Source organism: Cryptomeria japonica, unplaced genomic scaffold (genome assembly GCF_030272615.1).
Source record: "Cryptomeria japonica unplaced genomic scaffold, Sugi_1.0 HiC_scaffold_1419, whole genome shotgun sequence".
NCBI lineage: Eukaryota > Viridiplantae > Streptophyta > Pinopsida > Cupressales > Cupressaceae > Cryptomeria > Cryptomeria japonica.
The window spans coordinates 17,252-32,705 of NW_026729869.1; the positions used below are offsets into that span (position 1 = coordinate 17,252).

At 34.7% G+C, this 15,454-nt stretch overlaps 1 protein-coding gene across 3 annotated transcripts; it reads left to right on the top strand.

The window, feature by feature from the left end:
* The first annotated feature begins 3,394 nt into the window (after window positions 1–3,394).
* On the top strand, window positions 3,395–15,162 carry LOC131873297 (uncharacterized). 3 transcript variants are annotated; one of them, XR_009371279.1, is made up of 3 exons: window positions 3,395–4,123; window positions 14,655–14,903; window positions 15,019–15,162. XR_009371279.1 is itself a non-coding variant. In XM_059216285.1 (2 exons), the coding sequence occupies exons 1-2, from the start codon at window positions 3,807–3,809 to the stop codon at window positions 14,842–14,844; spliced, it is 507 nt and encodes a 168-aa protein (XP_059072268.1). In that variant the 5' UTR covers window positions 3,395–3,806; the 3' UTR covers window positions 14,845–15,162. The 3 variants fall into 3 exon arrangements, 1 of the variants encoding a protein (XP_059072268.1); XR_009371278.1 differs by having other exon boundaries at window positions 3,396–4,123; window positions 14,655–14,915; XM_059216285.1 differs by having other exon boundaries at window positions 14,655–15,162.
* Window positions 15,163–15,454: the final 292 nt, after the last annotated feature.

A 15,454-nucleotide genomic window follows, 5' to 3' on the forward strand; every position in this document is an offset into this window, starting at 1 on the left:
TCGGAGCCTCTAAAGTCCCCAAAATTAAGTTTAAACATTTTATTGCACCCCTCCAAGACGAAAACTTTAATATCTTCAAAACTAGCTGTGACCTTGCGACGAAACTTTACCGGAATACTTATCTAGCCAACCAGAAGCTTCAGGGAGAGTTTCGCACCATTTCGTGCTCAAATGAAAACTTACTATAAATAGTAACCTCGCATAAATGCAAGGTTGAGACACCATTTTTCCCAACACTTCTCCACCTCTAATTGTTTGGGAAGGTTTGAATATGTTTTCTCCATCCAAATCAATGCCATTCATTGTTTCTCCATTTTTAACATCATTATCTTTCATCAAAATAATAGAAGCATCTATTCAAGGCTCGTCTAAAACTTTTCCTTGATCACCTCCCATTTTCCACGTTTTTGTATTTAGTCATATTATGGTGATGTTCTCCTCTATTCTATTTCCCATATATCCCACTCAAAAGAGAGCCATTCAAAATTTACTCCTAGTGTGCCAAATCATGGAATCCATCCAAGAATCCTCCATACATATCTAAATTCGTACCCCATCATTAGGATTGGATCTATGTTAAGCCAATGATCTAAAACATGAAGAAATAAGTCCCAAAATGAATAAAGATCAAGATATCAAAACTCTCCAATCCAATCCATTTGTTGACCAATGATCCAATCTCTCTAGATGATGATCCCATTATTCATTTTCATTCCATCGAAGATGACCTCCTTCTATCTCGAGAACAAAGTACACCCTCCACTTCATCCAATGATCTCATTCTAATCAAGAGAAAAGTATCCCTTTTAACCCCCATCATGATCTCATATTTCCACTTTGTCTAATGATCCCCTTCCATACCAAGATCAAAGTAGTCCTCTAAGTCCCATTCATAATCTACTTCCTAAAGAGATAAAGATATTCCTTCCATCCTTTGTTACCAAAGATGTGACATGTAAGTGTTATTTTGTTTTTCAATGGCTCAAAATAGGTTTCTTGTTTCACAATGTCACTTTCTAAGCCATCCAAGCATTTCAATCCATTGCATGAAGTTTGGTGAACATATCTATTTTTTTGGGTCTTTTTTCCTACTTCAGTTTCTAGGAGTTAACATTATTGATGTCTAGTTTTTATGTATGCCTATAGAGCCCATTGGAGTTAAGTATGATATTTATTTATTCCCTCATATTGACATGATTTTGGTTTGCATTTTGCTGTATTTCCCTACCCACTTCAACAATTAGCACTTAGATTTCCATGCAATGTGAAGTAGGTAACCTGGTTTTGTATCAAACAATGTGAAGTAAGATAGGATGATTAATATCGTGAAACTTTTCATATTTGTATTTCTTTAAAATATTTTTTGTAAATATTATTTTATTTAAAATTCGCAAGCATGATGTTTTAGATTAATGCCATGCATTTCTATATACTATATTATTAAATATTTAATTATTTTATTTTTTAAAGCAAATTGCTACCTAAGAGGGTAGCTCCCATTCCATTAAAACATAAGAAAGATTACATAGAATCAACAATGAGTATAAACCAAGACTCTTATGGCCTAATGACCTCCTTGACATGCTCAATCTACTCTTGGGAAAACAAATTCCCATTTACACTTAGCATATACTCATAAGTTTTGATGTTGTTTCTGCCCAAACAATCCCTCATAACAAATACAACGTATGTCATATATTTCCATCCTTAATGACCTCTTCAATGATAAAAGCATATGCCACCTTACCTTGAAAAGGTTCCCTCTTTAGGGGAAGGGTACCAATAGTGGACATAGTTCCAATAGTGGACACCTTTTTGTCAGCGCAACCCCTCGGTACTAGACTGCAAAGGAGCCCAACAAATTGACAATGGAAAGTTCATTAGTGAATATCACATGTACCAATAGTGGATAATTTTGCACAAATGTTCCAGTAGTGGTGCACAAATGGGCCAGTAGTGGTGCACAAATGGGCTAATTATTGTTAACAAATGTCAAAAAAGGTGATCTATTACTGGGGCATTTGTCCACTACTACTACAAATTTTGAGTTACCTACTTTTGGTGCAAAGGAGTTCATGTATGGGTAGACACTTTGAGATGACCACTTTTTGACCTTTCAGCACATAACGACTTCCACAGCGTGCATCGTCACTAACCAGAAGTCAGATCCTTAGTTATAAGCAGTTAAGTCATATATGGAGACAACAAAAAAAAAATATTGAAATTCGACGTACGATTTGAGAGTTCTATGTGTGCGAAGTTAGTTATGTCCACTACTAGTGCCCTTCCCCTAATCTCCTTAGGGCTCCCAATGCAGGCTCACACAGGTTGGAAGCAACCAATCATCTAATGGCTTTCTTTGTCACTGTCATTTCATAGTCATCGGATGTCCGTGCTATGTTATATACGAAACACTCCATAATTTTGACATTGTGGATGTGTGATCCTTTCAAGACCTTGTTGCCAATGATAGCGCGTATGATGTCTTCCTCCACAATTGCTCCATTGTTGACTGTGGGTAGTCGCACCTGCATTCGGGGATGTGGATGAATTCCACCTCCCCATTGCTTGATGTTGAAGAACCTGCTAGCGCACACTCATATTTGCCTTCCATCTTTTGTGCTTTGTGCTTTGTATAACCAATTTTTTTTACTTTGAACATCATTTCAAATTAGACCTTTATTAAATAATTTATATTATAATCTATAATCTTTTATTTTTTTAATCTTTGTTCATCAAAGACATATTATATTCAAATATGGATGCAAAAATGTACGTTATAAAAACTTGAAACATTTAGTTCGACATGTTTGTGGCACTTATATGCATGAAAAATTAAAAAAAAATTTATAATTATTTTTTAATTTTATATTCACTTCCACCTCTAACTCTCATTCACTTTGAGTTTAATTGATCAATCAATTTTGTCTCTCTATCATGGAATGAGTTAACTTTGTAATTATCTCAATTCATCTCAGCATCATCAAATCTCCCCCATTAATCCATATTAGATAATCTATACAATAGTAGTATAATAATAGATTAAAAATAATAGTATTAATTATGAGGGATTGAAGTGTCTCTAATAAAATTCACTTTTTTTTCAAGATAATGATAGAACAAATATTACTCAAATAGTCTAAATAATCTATAAAATATGAGGAATTGAAAGTGTCTTATATAGAATTTACTTTTTCTAACGAATATTAAATAGAAATATAATGATATGATAATATAATAATAATAATCTTAATATTTTTTTTTTACTTTAGTCAATACTTTGATAGAAATATAATAATATAATAAGTTTTTAATGGAATATATAGCAATGTTTATATTTCGTTGTTTCTGTTCTGCGCGGTGGGTTGAGGCGCTCTAGGGTTTGAAGCCCTTTTCGGAATGTTCACTCCCTCGCTTTTTTTTTGTGCAAAAGAATTTAGTGCATCTTTACAAATACCAATTTAATTAACTAATCTTACATACAAAGAGATTTTTATTCCAATTGAAGTGAAGTAGTGTTTTTTCCTCTTCACAATTTGACTATACTGTAAATTCTGAGAAATAGAACTTACAGGTGAGTCCGTAGTAATCTTTGTGGTAAAATCTCGCTGCTCATGGCAGGTGCGTGGGTGTGTGCTTGTCTAAATTGGGCCTTTAGCCAATAAAATCTCTTTTGGTTTATCTACCATTTTTAAGCTTACTCCATTATTAAGCTTACTCCATTAAAGAACTAATTAACATTGTGGAGGCAATTCATTCTAATAAACGATATCTATCTACTACTCCGTTGGATTTTACAAGAGTAAATGGAGGGAAGTACCAGTAAATCTGAATCGTTCCCAATCAATAACTTGTTGGGATGCAAGCAAAGCCAAGGAGAGGTCAGTTCTTTTGTAACTCATATTGCCAACACAACATCTACAAGCCAAGGAAGAGGAATTAGTCCCACCCCAGAAATCAAAGCCTATCCAGCTCTACACAAAAGAGCAGCATGTGAGTACCACAATTACAAGCCCCTGGGCATGTCCTTCTGCTTTGAAGATTCTATATTGCAGGCAATTCATGTATACAATGGCATTCATGGGTTTTCGGTCTGCAAGGCTGAATTGCCTCTTGGCATCAGGTGATTGAATTTTAATTCCTATTTTAATTTTTATTTTTTCCCTATTTCAAAAGTGTTTGTGTTCGGACAAATATAAAAATTCAAGCCACGTAATGATATCACTGCATTGTATTCAATGCCCGCTTATGTTAGAATTAGGAAAAGGTAAAAAAATCTGTTAAGACATATGTTTGAGTATCTGTTGATTTGGGTTGATTAATAATTTTTTATGTTATACCCCTGACAATCTTTGAGTATGAGTGTAAATGTTTTTGGAAATAATTATGTTTACTTTGTTTCCATCAACATTTCTAATCACTGAAATAGTCCGAAATCCACCCCTGGGTTCACCACTGAAAAGTCCTAAGCTGCAGCAGGGTTTGAAAAGAACCCCTAGCATGTCTTGTCTCCTGACCCCGGTCCTGATCTTGTTGGCAAGAGTGAAATTGACTGTAAAGCCAAAAGAAGAGTAATGTGGTTGTTGGCAGGACTAAAACCCAGGAACCCACGCAGATAGTTGGTGAGAGCTCCATTACTTCTAGAAAGTCCTCCTACATTGCTGCCCCCTGCTGAAGATGTCAATGTTGTTGACTCAAGTGGAAATAAGGATGAGTTGTACGTGCCTTCTAAAACTGAGAAGGTCGTGTCGGATGATGATGTTAGTTTGTGTACTAGCAGACCTTCCCTGGATCACAGTGGGAAGGAGAAGATAAACAAGGCCACTACTGCTGAAGTGAACAGAAAAGAGGCCCATCCTAAAAAAGACAAGAACAAGACTGAGAACCCTCTCAAAAGCACAACAATGAGGAGCGAAAGGAACCGGAGATGAGGAGGATGACCAATTGTGTGGAGCTGGTAAAGAAAAGGTTAGTAATGTTTACAGAAAAATTAGTAATAAACACTATCCTTGTACTACCTGCTACTTTAACCAGAAAATAATCAACATTATGCAAACAAGATTGCTTTTCTCAGAAGAAAGATCAATTGAGTGGAGCTGGTAAAGAAAAGGCTAGCAATGTTATAAACATTATCCTTGTACTACCTGCTACTTCAACCATAAAATAATCAACGTTATGCAAACAAGATAGTCATTCTCAAAAGAAAGATCAAGGGTTTGGAAGGATCGGTGGCCAATGTCCTCAATATAAGCTACAATGCGTGCACTTGCAGAATACTGCTTCCAGCATTATAATTCTTGAGGAAGAGATTACCAGAACTAAAAGAAACAAGGGGAAGAAAATATCCATTCGTGGTTCCTGTAGCGACACCGATTCTTTCAAGGATGCTCCACGCCATCTATCTGAGGAAAGGGAGGCAGATCTCAATCTTTAGGGATTGTGCCATTCTCCCTCCAGGTAATTTGTGTTGGGTGTCTTGGTGTTCGGTTTTGGCGACAGGTTCTTTTCTGTGTTGTGTGCTGTTTGTGTTAGTAATGATCTTTTTGGTGGTCTTTTTCTTGGAGACCTATTTTGACATTTGCCATTAGGCTTTTCTAAAAGACGGGGACCCTCATTTTTGTCCTTTTATCTAATCAAAACATTTCTAATCACAATTCATTTCTGGAAATAGTGTAATTATTCTTTTTTCATATTATACCCATGTTTAGTTATAGGTTAATTTCTGACATTATGATTCTTTTTTTCCATGTTATACCCTAGTTTGGCTATCATGATTTTCTTAGTATAATTATCTTCTTTTTTTCGCGTTATGAAGCATGCATGGCTATCTGTTGGTTTTGGGTAATATAACTTTATTTTTTAGTGTTATAACCATGTATGGTTGCCTATTGATTTGGGTATTACCATTTTTATTTTTCTTACCCCATGTCCCCATGCTGCTGCTTAAATGTAAAATCTGCTTAAAATTAAGCAATTGAAGTGTTCCCATGGAAATTTTTAATTAAGGCGAAAGGATAAATTAGAATCTTTTCCTATTTTCGTGTAGCAGCCACTGCTTAAAACATAAAAATAAGCTTTGGAAAAAAAGGGGGCTAAAAATAAGCAGCAACTGCTTATTGAGAAAAATGACAAGTGGCTCCACAATTTTCTTTCCCTCTTTTTATGTTTCCATTTTTTTCTCTAAAATTTAGATGAAAATTCATTATTATTAAAGATTATATTAAAAATATAATTTAAAATAACTGTTTGTTTTCATAAGCAGCAAAATCTAACTTTCATGGGCCACCAGCTCCACAAATTGCTGCTAAAAAATTTGAGCAGCAGCTGCTAGCCAAAATAAGCTAAGCAGCTGCATGGAGACCTGCCCTTATTATACCGGTGTATAATTGAGTTGTATGTAAGGTATTCTTAATACAAGGAGAACTAGTTCCAATCGTGGAATATTGCCTGCCTGAATCCAATCTAACCACCTTCTATTTTGAATATGTAGTCAGTATGAGCTAGGAATTTTGTATGTGTTGCACCCATTTTATCGTTGAGTGGGTTGTAGGTGTTGCTTAGAACAATGAGATTTAATGAGTAGTCTTTGACTTATTACAAAGAGACGCGGTTCCAATCTGATAGACATAATCCCAGCTAATTATCTACTCTTTTGCGTTGGTTAAACTTACAAGACAAATGTACATATGTAGGTTGTGTAGTAAGTAGGTGATTATTTTGATGAGATACCGTTATAATCCGGGGTTGCTTATTATAACTAGATCCTTTTTGAATCTAGTGAAGATTTACTTGATAAATCACTATGATGGGCTCTGGTTAAAATTTTGTATTTATTATACCCATATAATGTTGGTAACTGGGAAGTGTTTTCATGACGACAAGACTTAGTCATAAGTAAGGGATGCTTATTACAAGAGGCTCAATTCTAAGCTTCTGGACATGTCTATTAAAATCTAATGAAAGATCTTCTAAGTAGAATATGTGTGTAACTAGTTTGAATTCCAGTTAAATTATATCTATCATACCCATGTACTGTTGAATGGTAATAAGGGGGTGCTTATTGTAACAAGATTTACTGGTAAGTATTGGGTGCTTATTACAACTAGACCTAGTTCCAATGTAGAAAACGTGAATGCACGGTTATTCTTCTCCTTCATATATAAATCAAACCATTAACGTGAATGCACGGTTATTCTTCTCCTTCATGTATAAATCAAACCCATAATGGAAATGAAGGAATGCCGATTTCTCTGCAATATCTGATATTGAAGGAGAAGAGGTTGTTATTAAATAATATGAAACGTGAATTTACACAACAATTTCTTTACTTATATGGGGCATGTGGTTGGCAATGGAGTGTTGATAATTGAACTGGCTAAAGTGAAGGCTGTTCTGATCTGGCCCAAGCCTTCCAATGTGACGGAGACTAGGAACTTAATGTGTGCAATTTTGTATTCAAGGAATTCATCAAATCTTTCTCACTATAGCAGTGTTTTTACATTCTATGTAATAACCCTTGCAGCAATTTTATATCAGATTTACAAAATTCTAATAACCCAACTCAGATTTATGATTTGCAACCAAACGGTGAAATCGGATATGCGGAAAATTGCACCAATGGACTTATAAACACTTAAAACCCTTATAAAACGTAAGAAGAAGATTCTACAGAAATTTTGGCATTACAACAGCATGCAAATATATGTTTGTGACAGACTACAAATCTGCCATGAAGCATTACAAAACAGACTCCAGAAATGGAGCTCAATGCTTCACAGATCCACTACAGATTCCAAAATACTCTCCAAACTTCTCATACTTCCCACAATAGAAAGATGCATGAAATAAATGTCTAACACAGTCAAGAACATCAATATACACTGTTATTACCAGCAATACAAATCTGAAAATAAACTAAGGAACTACAACACACTATTTATTACAACCCTTGTCAAAAACAACACACAAAAAGTCTCTTTGAAGCACAACTGCAACCCCTGGATCTGATTGCTACTGGAGACTTATAAACACACTGCCTGCAAGCCTCTATCCCCCTGGTTTATCAGCCTGGAAGATCACTCCTTCAATGGTTTCTCAGCCTCTAAAGAAGAACAACAAACCTTGTTGAAATGATAAGATGGAATGAATCCAAATGAAGCCAATTCCATGCATATATGAAATCACTTTCAGAATTCAAACTCAAACCAAAATGAGTGCCAAAAATCCCATTCCTAAGTAAAGGAAAGTTCCTCTTTCCAAGTGTCTCCAATCTCCTACAACTCCCAAGGAAACTTGCCATTTGCCAACAAATATCAAACGGCAATGGAATTCAAAATGTTGCTAAAATAAGACTTTCCTAAAACCCACACCATCACTTGAGTTGAAAATTCAAAATAATATCTTTGATGATAAATCATTATTGTTGATTTGATTAAATCACCCAAAAAGATATTATTTGCCAGTCTTATCCAAATGTCCTTATTTACTATTTTTGGAAAGCTGAGCTTACTAAAAATAGAAGTGCTGATTTTAGAAAGGGGAGATCATGAATATTAATTAAATAATCTTTCCCATTGTATCCTATCATAGTTGACTTACTATTTTTGGCCAATGGGGACTTAGAAAGTGTTATTTTTAGAAAAAGGGACATGACATTCTATTATGGCAGGTGGTAAGTCTTTTACTTGGCTAAGGAATAATAGATGCATTTTTTGAATAGAAGCATAATATCACGAAAACACCATTGCCTAACTTACACTAATCATTTGAGGTGGAAACGAATATAATTATGGTGGTTGTCCTATTAGGAGGAGGTAAGCCCAAATACTATCATTTAGAATTATTTCATGGAATAATTTTGAAATATTGCACATATGATAAGGAATAATATGCTCTTGTTCAAGTGGTGAAAAAGTAGAAGGATTATTTATTGGGTAAAGAAACCATTATTTATGCAGATACCAACCTCTCCAATGTTTGTAATTCCAGTCAGAACTTCAGCAAACACATTATTAAAATTTGATTGGTTTCTAGTGACAATTTCATTTAGTTATTAGATGCAAAAAACGTCTAACTAACAAGTTGGTAAGAGGAATATGTAGAAGAATATGAGCATGATACAAATCTCAGGGAAGCATTCAGCAGTCAAGAACTCAAAAATTGCAAGGTTTGAGTCTAAAGAGGATTACTATTTCTGATAGGGAATGCTATATAAGTTGGGTAAGTTTTGTGTGCCTAAGGAGGGAAGGATTTGATTGATAAGAGATCGTAGTTCAAAAGTTGCAGATCATTTTGGTTTGACAAAGATGGTAGCAGATTTGCAAAGGTACTTCTGTTGGACAACATGCAAGTCAACAGTGCATAATATACAATGGGATGTGTATCATGTAAACAACTAAGTCTAGCAATAAAAAGTTGGGTTCAATGTCATTGCCGGTTTGTTCTAGTCCATGGGAATACATTTCTATGGATTCTGTAAGAGGGCTACTTTTTTCAAAGGATGGACAATGATTGCTTGCTTGTTGTTGTAAACTGGTTTAGCAAAATGTACATACTTATTCCTTGTAAGAAAACTCTTTAAGGGAAACAATGCAGCAAAGTTATTTCTCACTAATATTTGGATTCACCTTTGATTTACTAAGTTCCATCATTTCAAATGGGAATTCCTAATTTTCTGGTAGTTTGTAGACTGCATTATGGGAAAAGATGGACACTAAATTGAAGAGGTTCATAACTTTCCATCTACAAATAGATGGATGGGCAAACTGAGGTGGTTAGCAGGGCATTAGTACCTTTACATCTCTTTACAGTGTATAACAGGATAAGTCTTGGGATGTGAATTTTTGACATATCCAACATTCTTATAACAAGGCAGTTCATTCTTCTAGTAACAAATTTCCTTTTGAAACAGGTTTTGATCACATATTCTCAAGTCTTTTTGTTCTTATTATAGGACAGCCACAAAAGAAGCAAGAAATGGCAGACTCAAAAGTTTACAAAGCTGACAGATTCATTGAGAAGACAAGGCAAATACACTTCCAAGTGCAAATAAGGTTAAGGCAGTCTCAATTAAAGTACAAAGCAAGACACAACCAGCATTGTGTTGAGCATTACTTCCATGTTGAGAAGAGAGTATGGCTCTACCTGAAAAATGAAAAACTAAAGGTAAAAGCTAAGAAGTTGAAGCCACTTAGCTATTGTCTATTTGAGATTATAGAACAAGTGGACAAGAATGCTTTTAAATTAGATTTGTCTTCTTGTATGAAGATTTATTTTGTTCCGAATCTTGAGAACTTATGTCTCTTTGAGCATTCTAGGCTAGATGGAGAAGTTATTTTGCCACCTTACATTAAGGATCTTGCTGTAAATAGCCAACAGGAGCTGGACAGAGACACTTTACAAGAGAAGGAAGAAAGCACTAAGAAGAGAAGTGCAAAAAAAAGCTGGCAAATTGGGTTGAAAGGACAATTGCAAAGCAACGCTTAGTCTTATCCCAAGAAAGAAGTGGGGAAGAAATTTCCTCACCTTATGAGTTCCTAAGTTTCTGTGGAAGGTGATCTGAATTGGATCACAAAGTATGCTAAGTAAGGTCCTATTTTGAAGAAGATCAAAATGTAAGTTGGAAAACAGGTACTAATGATCATTTTGCACTAAGTAGGTATTCGTTGCAATAATCAATGATCTCTTAAAGGTTTTTGTGAAATATGTCAGAACAATTACATTTTTGACATTTGAGTAATGCGGTTGTTTTTCTTTTTTGCTAACTACATAATGCAGCGGTTTAGTCAGATGAGAACAAACAGCTAGAGAAACACCTACATTTAATGTCTCTTCCCTTCTTTAGTTATTCCAACTTCCTTGTGAAGCTTCTAGAAGTGTGTAAATGCTTAATATTCTTAAGGGGTTATCGTATTGAGGTTGGTTGAATGAGATTTGGATTGCTAATAGACTTGAGTGTGTTAAGAGAGCTGGAGTGTGAAGTTTGAATAAGACATGTTGTAAATTGGAGAACTTGCTTCGGTGTCAGGGCATGCTGTTTATGTAAAGAATATCCATATGTATAGGACTGAAGAAGGTAATAAAGTGGTAATAGCTCAAGGAGATAGTGGCATGAGGAGGAATTCCTTCTTCTTCTAAAGTTTTCTTCCTATCTGGGTTTCTCAAAGTCAAATGTGGTTTAACGCATTGTTTTTTGTTTTTTTTTCACTTGTTTGTTATTTGTGTTTCTTTTCTTTCTAAACAGTTCACTTGACTCTGCAAATCCAAGTACATAATGACTGTTCTCAATAATGACGTAATCTCTGGTTGTCAGATTATCAAGAAAAACTATGTTCCATGATGTTTCAAGGATTAGAGATGGGGATGGCAGTGGATGACGGTATATGTATAAATGGAAACTCTTAGAAGAAGAAAAATGGAGAAACAAACACGTGAATAGGTAATTCAATTCTAGGGAGATAATCATGGTAGATGAGAAATTATTCAAGCCTGTTGATTTTATGGCATTTTTAACAACATAAACATTATAGGACCACCATGAATAATTTATATACTAAGTTCATATAAACGAGTCTAAAACTATGGAAGGACTGAGGCAGTTACTTGGGAATGAATTAGACCTTTTGAATGATAGACAATGGTTTTTTAAATGGATTTTTCAACCTATAATTTTCGAAAAAAAATTGAGCAAAATTTCTAGTAATATGACATAAAAATTCAGAACTTTTATTAGAAAATGAGCATAGAGGTGGTAGATAGTCTTCAGAAAAGATTCCCTGGTGCAAGGAATACATATAGTATCAAGAAATTTGAGGGTTATCTGACTAGCTGTTATGAGAAAAAGATGAGATGGGTGATGAATTGGTAATAAAGGGTTGTTATCAAAAGCGAAAATATTGGCAACTTTCAAATGAATCAGAATTAAAACTCAGAGAATTAGCATAAGCAACATAATAGTTTTGTAAGAGTTTCCACTGAATGGCCTACATCAAGAAGGCACTTGGGAAAAGAAGAAGATATTCAGGGACTTTTACTCAGATAACAACTGGTCCAGCAAAATACTGACAACATAATGTTTGAACTTTAAACATTATTGTAGTTGCACCTTACTCAAAAATCAAAATTCAAGTAAAAAATAAACTTTATACAACAATGTTGGGATCCAAGAGATCATAATTGCAGAAAAGTAAAGTTCAATAATTTAATAGTGAAAGTGTGTTTGTAAAGCTGGTAAATAGATTATGAGTGAACAGAGTATAAGTTATGAAGTAAGCTCTGAATCTGTGTTAGTTGCTATGCATGGTAATAGGTGTCGTAGATAAATTATCAAGTCGGACCTCTCACAATGCTCTATAGCTATAAAATTGATTGGTAGATTGATGTAGAGGGACTCTCCCTCTCAATCCACACACATACAAACTAAAATTATCATGAATTTAAATGCTGCAAATCAGCAAACAGCTTGGAATAATAAGTTTCAAACAAGAAACTTCTATTCAAATTCAAGGAGTCTTTAAACTTAAGAGGTGGACAACTTAAGTCTTTAGGCTAGGAGTCACTTAAGTTGCATAAAATGATGTGCCCACAGCTTAAGAATGGAATAGAATACAAGCCATAGGAGAGACTCCAGCACTTACCCAATAGTGCTCTACGTCCTCTTCCTCTTGGGTAATCCAAGGAAAGGACAGCCAATGCACCATTAAGCTTCATTGCTTGAGTTGGGGACATCACAAGGGATGACCCTTAAGGATTAAAAATGTTTGCAAAAGGTTTATATATGCAATATGATTGGAATTAGAATAATCTGGTTGATCCTGGTCCACAATTGTTGAATTTTGCAGAAGCATGGTGCCATTTGATGCATATTAAAAAGCTCTTGGGGGTCCTGGCCCACAATTGTAAGTTTTGTACAAGTTTGGTACCATACAATGCATGCTAAAAAGCTCTTGGTGGTCCTGGTGCACGAGTGTTGAGTTTTCTAGAAATCCAATGCCATAAGATGTGCAGTAAAAAAATTTTCCTCGAGGTTTAATTTTTAACTTATTCTACGTGCTGATTTGGTTAAAAAAGTGTTGAAGGGACTCAGCGGGCAATGCAGCATAGATTGCATTTTCAAAAATATTTTGTCTATTCCGCTGGTTACATGGTAAAAGACAAATGAAATTATTGATCGATATTTTAAACTGAGTTACTCAATTGAGAACTTATCCCCAAAAAGCCAGTCTCATATAATGGTGTGTGAACAGATGTTGAGTCCTGCCTGGTTTGGGCTAAACCAGAAAGAACAAATATTAAGGTGGAGACTTGAAGGAAGATGGCTTGGAGAGGAACCTCATTTGAAAATGATGATAGATCAAGGCATAACCTGAGATCTTAATTAGAGTTTAGATTAAAGCTAACAGATTTCCACAATTTCATTCAAATCTTGTATGCAGTTTCTGGATTAGATTGTACTGCATACAAGAGTTTAGATCACTCAAGGGAAATACAAATGGCGCATTGACAAATGGTTCCAATCTGCAAGCATGTTGAAACTTTTGAGTGTATAACAGTAGTTTAAAATATTAAATATAAAACTTTAATGTTCCATGATTTATCTTAACTCAGATAATTGTACGTGGGAGCTGTGATTTGTTGTATTGAGTCATTCCCATGTATGAATGCATACAAGTAAGTACACTAAAGTGGGTTGCGCTGTTCAAACCAGTTCAACTCTTTTAGATTGCAGTTAAGCTTTTTGTACAAAATATGTTTTACATTATTTGTGTGGAAGCGAAACTATCTGTCTTTATGAATCTCTGTATATTTAAGGAAATATTTGAATTCAGGTTTTCTTGATGACCGGAGTATGATGTATGATGAGTAAAATATTAAAACACCCCATGATGCATGAACTTCATTTGTCAAGAGGAGGGACTTTACTGTCTTTCTGGTTTTTCTGCTAGCATCAGCAAATATTTTGCAAAGGCATGGATTGGCATGATTGTCAGAATTTGTGATATACACAACAAATCTTTTAAGACCTAATGCCTATGAACTAATCCAAAGCTAGGAAAATGAATAAAGAATTTCAGTTTTCAATATACTGGATCATAAATACAAAGACAATTTTACAAGTATATAGACCTTTTGGTTTCATGAATCAAAAGACGACATGCCCAAGAAAAAAGAGTTGAACTCATAATCATCCTTAATTAGGACGGGAGTTAACTCACTCTTAACCACCATGATAGATGGAATGTAATTTAACCTATGCTAATAATTGTTAATCATGTGCATAAATTGAGGCACTTCACTAATTAACACAACAACCTTAGTGTGCTTAAATGGGATTAATAAATAAAATATAATGTAATTATTTTGGCCTGGTGCACTAACATGAACCTAGAGAGTATTTAATTGCTTTAACAATGATTTCTGATTTACATTTGTGGGGCAAAAAAAATAATAATGAGATAGAAAGAAACGTCGCTAAATGTAATCAAAGAATTTTGTTCTATTTAGTTGAATGAATTAGAAGATAGATACTAAATTATTCAAAATGTGAGAAGGTCCGCATAATAAGGAAGAGTAACTCACAATAGTTTTTTCTTAATATTCTTATGTACAAAACACGCCTTTTCAACTAATTACAGTTTTTATTGGTTTAATTTCAGATTGAATATGGATGGGCAAGAGATTGTGACTATTTTAGGCGAGCCCGATGATAAAATGGGTGGTGCCCATGGAGGGCCCATTTCCTTGGCCTACAAGGATAAAGGTCTGCAAATCAACTTTATCGGATCTGACTGGGAGGATAGGCATAATAGAATTGATAACATCACCATACACCAACCATTGGAGTAAACTGCTTTGAGTATTTGTTTTCTTAACGAATTTCAGTAAGGCCACTCTCTCATCAATAGGTACCTGAACAGGTGATCCATTTTTATGCGTCTGTTTATTTTGAAAAATGGATCACTTGTTTTGAATGGAACAATACTGTTTTTTATGGCTTTCGTTTTTATAATTTTTGTTCAGTGTAAAAGGCAAAGCATTTGAGTGGATGGCAGTCGAGTTCTCAAATAAACCAGAGGCAGTGGAAGATATTACAGGTTCTGTTACTTTATTTTCTAGCCACATTTGACAGTGTATTATTCTGAATGAACCTATGGCTTTTTGTTGTATTTGGCAGCCAGAATTAGGCCTGGCAGGGTTTCTTCAATATAATTCTGGAAAAAGTAGTGGAAAATAAAATTCAACTTAGATACCTTGAATAAAGAGTTCCATGCACTTCGCTTGGTAAGCTGCAAAGTCAGGCATACCTTGAGATAACTGAAAACTATTAAACATTTCGGAAAAATAACCAAAATTTCGACTTCTTTCCAGTTCTAGTTGACGTGCTGAGTTAACAAGGAATTTCGGATGGACGACCCTCAAACGAAGAGGATCCCTTTTTCATCCCCTACAGAATATA